Source organism: Halichoeres trimaculatus, unplaced genomic scaffold (assembly GCF_033239565.1).
Source record: "Halichoeres trimaculatus isolate MK-OKI-2021-1 unplaced genomic scaffold, fHalTri1.1 fHalTri1_scaffold_209, whole genome shotgun sequence".
Classification (NCBI taxonomy): domain Eukaryota; kingdom Metazoa; phylum Chordata; class Actinopteri; order Labriformes; family Labridae; genus Halichoeres; species Halichoeres trimaculatus.
The window spans coordinates 1-2,097 of NW_027437392.1; the positions used below are offsets into that span (position 1 = coordinate 1).

The 2,097-nt window shown below is 49.9% G+C and overlaps 1 protein-coding gene across 1 annotated transcript; it reads right to left on the reverse strand.

The window, feature by feature from the left end:
- Positions 1-10: 10 nt before the first annotated feature.
- On the reverse strand, positions 11-2,091 carry LOC141787106 (unconventional myosin-X-like; the record flags this gene model as incomplete). The annotated part of the gene is made up of 5 exons (XM_074665347.1): positions 11-705; positions 880-1,071; positions 1,224-1,700; positions 1,789-1,909; positions 1,997-2,091. Coding segments are annotated over 5 exons (996 nt in total), but the record flags the coding sequence as incomplete, so codon positions are not given.
- Positions 2,092-2,097: the final 6 nt, after the last annotated feature.

Sequence of the window (2,097 nt, forward strand, 5' to 3'; positions counted from 1 at the left end):
AAACGTTCTGATGACTTGTAATGACAGTGGATTTTTTAACTTTTTGAGTCCTTGACTGGCGACATACTTTGAGAACAGATGCCCGTTCCCCAGCTCCTCATGCTGCGTCTGATTTTATCAGTGTCATATGTGTCCTCACTGACGCTTGCTTGGCTGTGGTGGGCCTTATGGTGCCCTCCAGTCAATCGGACACTGGTGGAAGTGCAGGTTATTGTAAGGGTCACATTTCAACACCAGAAGTCGCTGCCTGTGTGAGTGAATGAGTGAATGTGAGCAAAGCTCATGTCCAGACTGCAGCTCTCTCATTAAAGGGATCCTGTTTGACTCTAGATGTCCATCGCCAACAGCAGCTGCCTCCAGATTGAAATGATTGCTGACTCCAGTCCTCATTCCTTTGGCGTGGACGTTACGTGGATTTTTCTGGAATAAAACCAGTCCAAATTATTAGGAGTATGTAGTTTGTCTCCAGCATTCACAGAGACCATCTGAAGTGTCTTTAATCCATCAGCTGTCCAGTCTAGAGGACGGGCGGCCACGCTCCATCCTCTGCCACCCCGCGGTAAAGATGCCTTAAGGTCAAAGGTGAAGGGTAGTTCACCAGGCGCTGCACTGGCTGCCGTGGCTGCTGATGGACTGGCAGTTGCTGTAGCGTTTCTTGACGATCATGCTGATGTATGCCTTCATCAACTTGGCGATGTCCATAACCTGCAAAAGATGAGGGGATAAAGAAACCAGGAAGTTAAAGGTCAGAGGGCTTTTAGTGGTTTTTTTTCCCTGGACTCGTAGATAAGTCCATCCAATACGGCTGCAAGAACCAAACATCCATTTCTAAACAGAGAAACCAAAGCTTCACAAGAGTATTTATTGTTTCATATGCACCATTTGCGTCTCAAAGACCAGCTCTCGGCCTTCCACTGTGATTTTGTAGGAGTTGGGCAGTGGGGCACCAAAGGACAGAATCTGCTCGTAAGGGAAAACCTCCAGGGGCCACGGCTCCCCTCGTTTGTAGACTGATATGGCCTCCCGGCTCACGCCCAGCCACAGCTCAGATGGGAATGCTCCATCGCGACTCTGAAAAGAGAAGAACCAAGCATGAGTCCTGGGTTTTGACAGGGTTCCTGTTAAAGGTTATACCAAGTTAAAGGTTGATGACATCCTTTGGGAATGCTGACAGTTCAAATGAAAACCAGGTAAGGTAGTATCTGACTTTCTTTCTTTCTCACCTCAACGTTGAACAGCGTGGACCCATAGCCCTGCCACTCCTTCACCAGCGTCATATACTTGACCATGGCTTGTTCCTGGTTCATCCCTTGCAGTTTCTTCCACTTATCCATGAGGCTGGTCCTCACAGCCGTCGCCTCCTCCCTCATCCACACTTCAAGGCTGTTCTCCTCCTCCAGCTTCTGCCTGCTCAAGGAGCCACTCCTGAAGCTTCGCCTCAGTGTTCCCTCCAGGAAGCTCGAGCGCTTCCTCTCAGATGAGCCTGAGCGGTCGGCCACTGAGCCGGTGCCCGGCGCAAATGTCTTGGCTGAGTTCTGCACCCGGGCCCGTAACCGTGACATGGGGAACACCTGGGACATTTCAGGGATGGTGGCCTGTGGGTTGTGATCGCTCAGGAGGTACTGAAGTCTCAGAGCAGCCAGGAACTGAAGAGTTTCCTCAGGGGCTGGATACTGACCTTTGATGACGGCTTCATGGGCCTGTAGATGGTAGACATTGTTAAAATTTCAGCGTTTGAGCAGCTGGTATTTGTATTGCGTTAAACTCGGATGAATCAATCACACGTACCTGCTCAAACATGAAAGCGAACTCCACGCTGTCTTTGGGAACATTTTCAGTGTCCAGGAAGCAGTAGAGCTTAAAGTAAAACTTCCAGCCGGTGTGGTGTTCATCTGGACTGGCTGAAAGCCTGCAGATCAGAGAGCAAGATGTTAGAGACTGAAGGACGAAAAGAGAAGTCTTTGACTCACGAGCAGGTGGAGGCTGCAAGGCTTACTTTTCAAACTTGGCGAGCATGTCGGCCACCACCGTGCGGCTCTCGATGGCTTTCTCTGTCTTGTCATTGTGTTCGAACAGAGCAAACATGTTCCTGCTGTC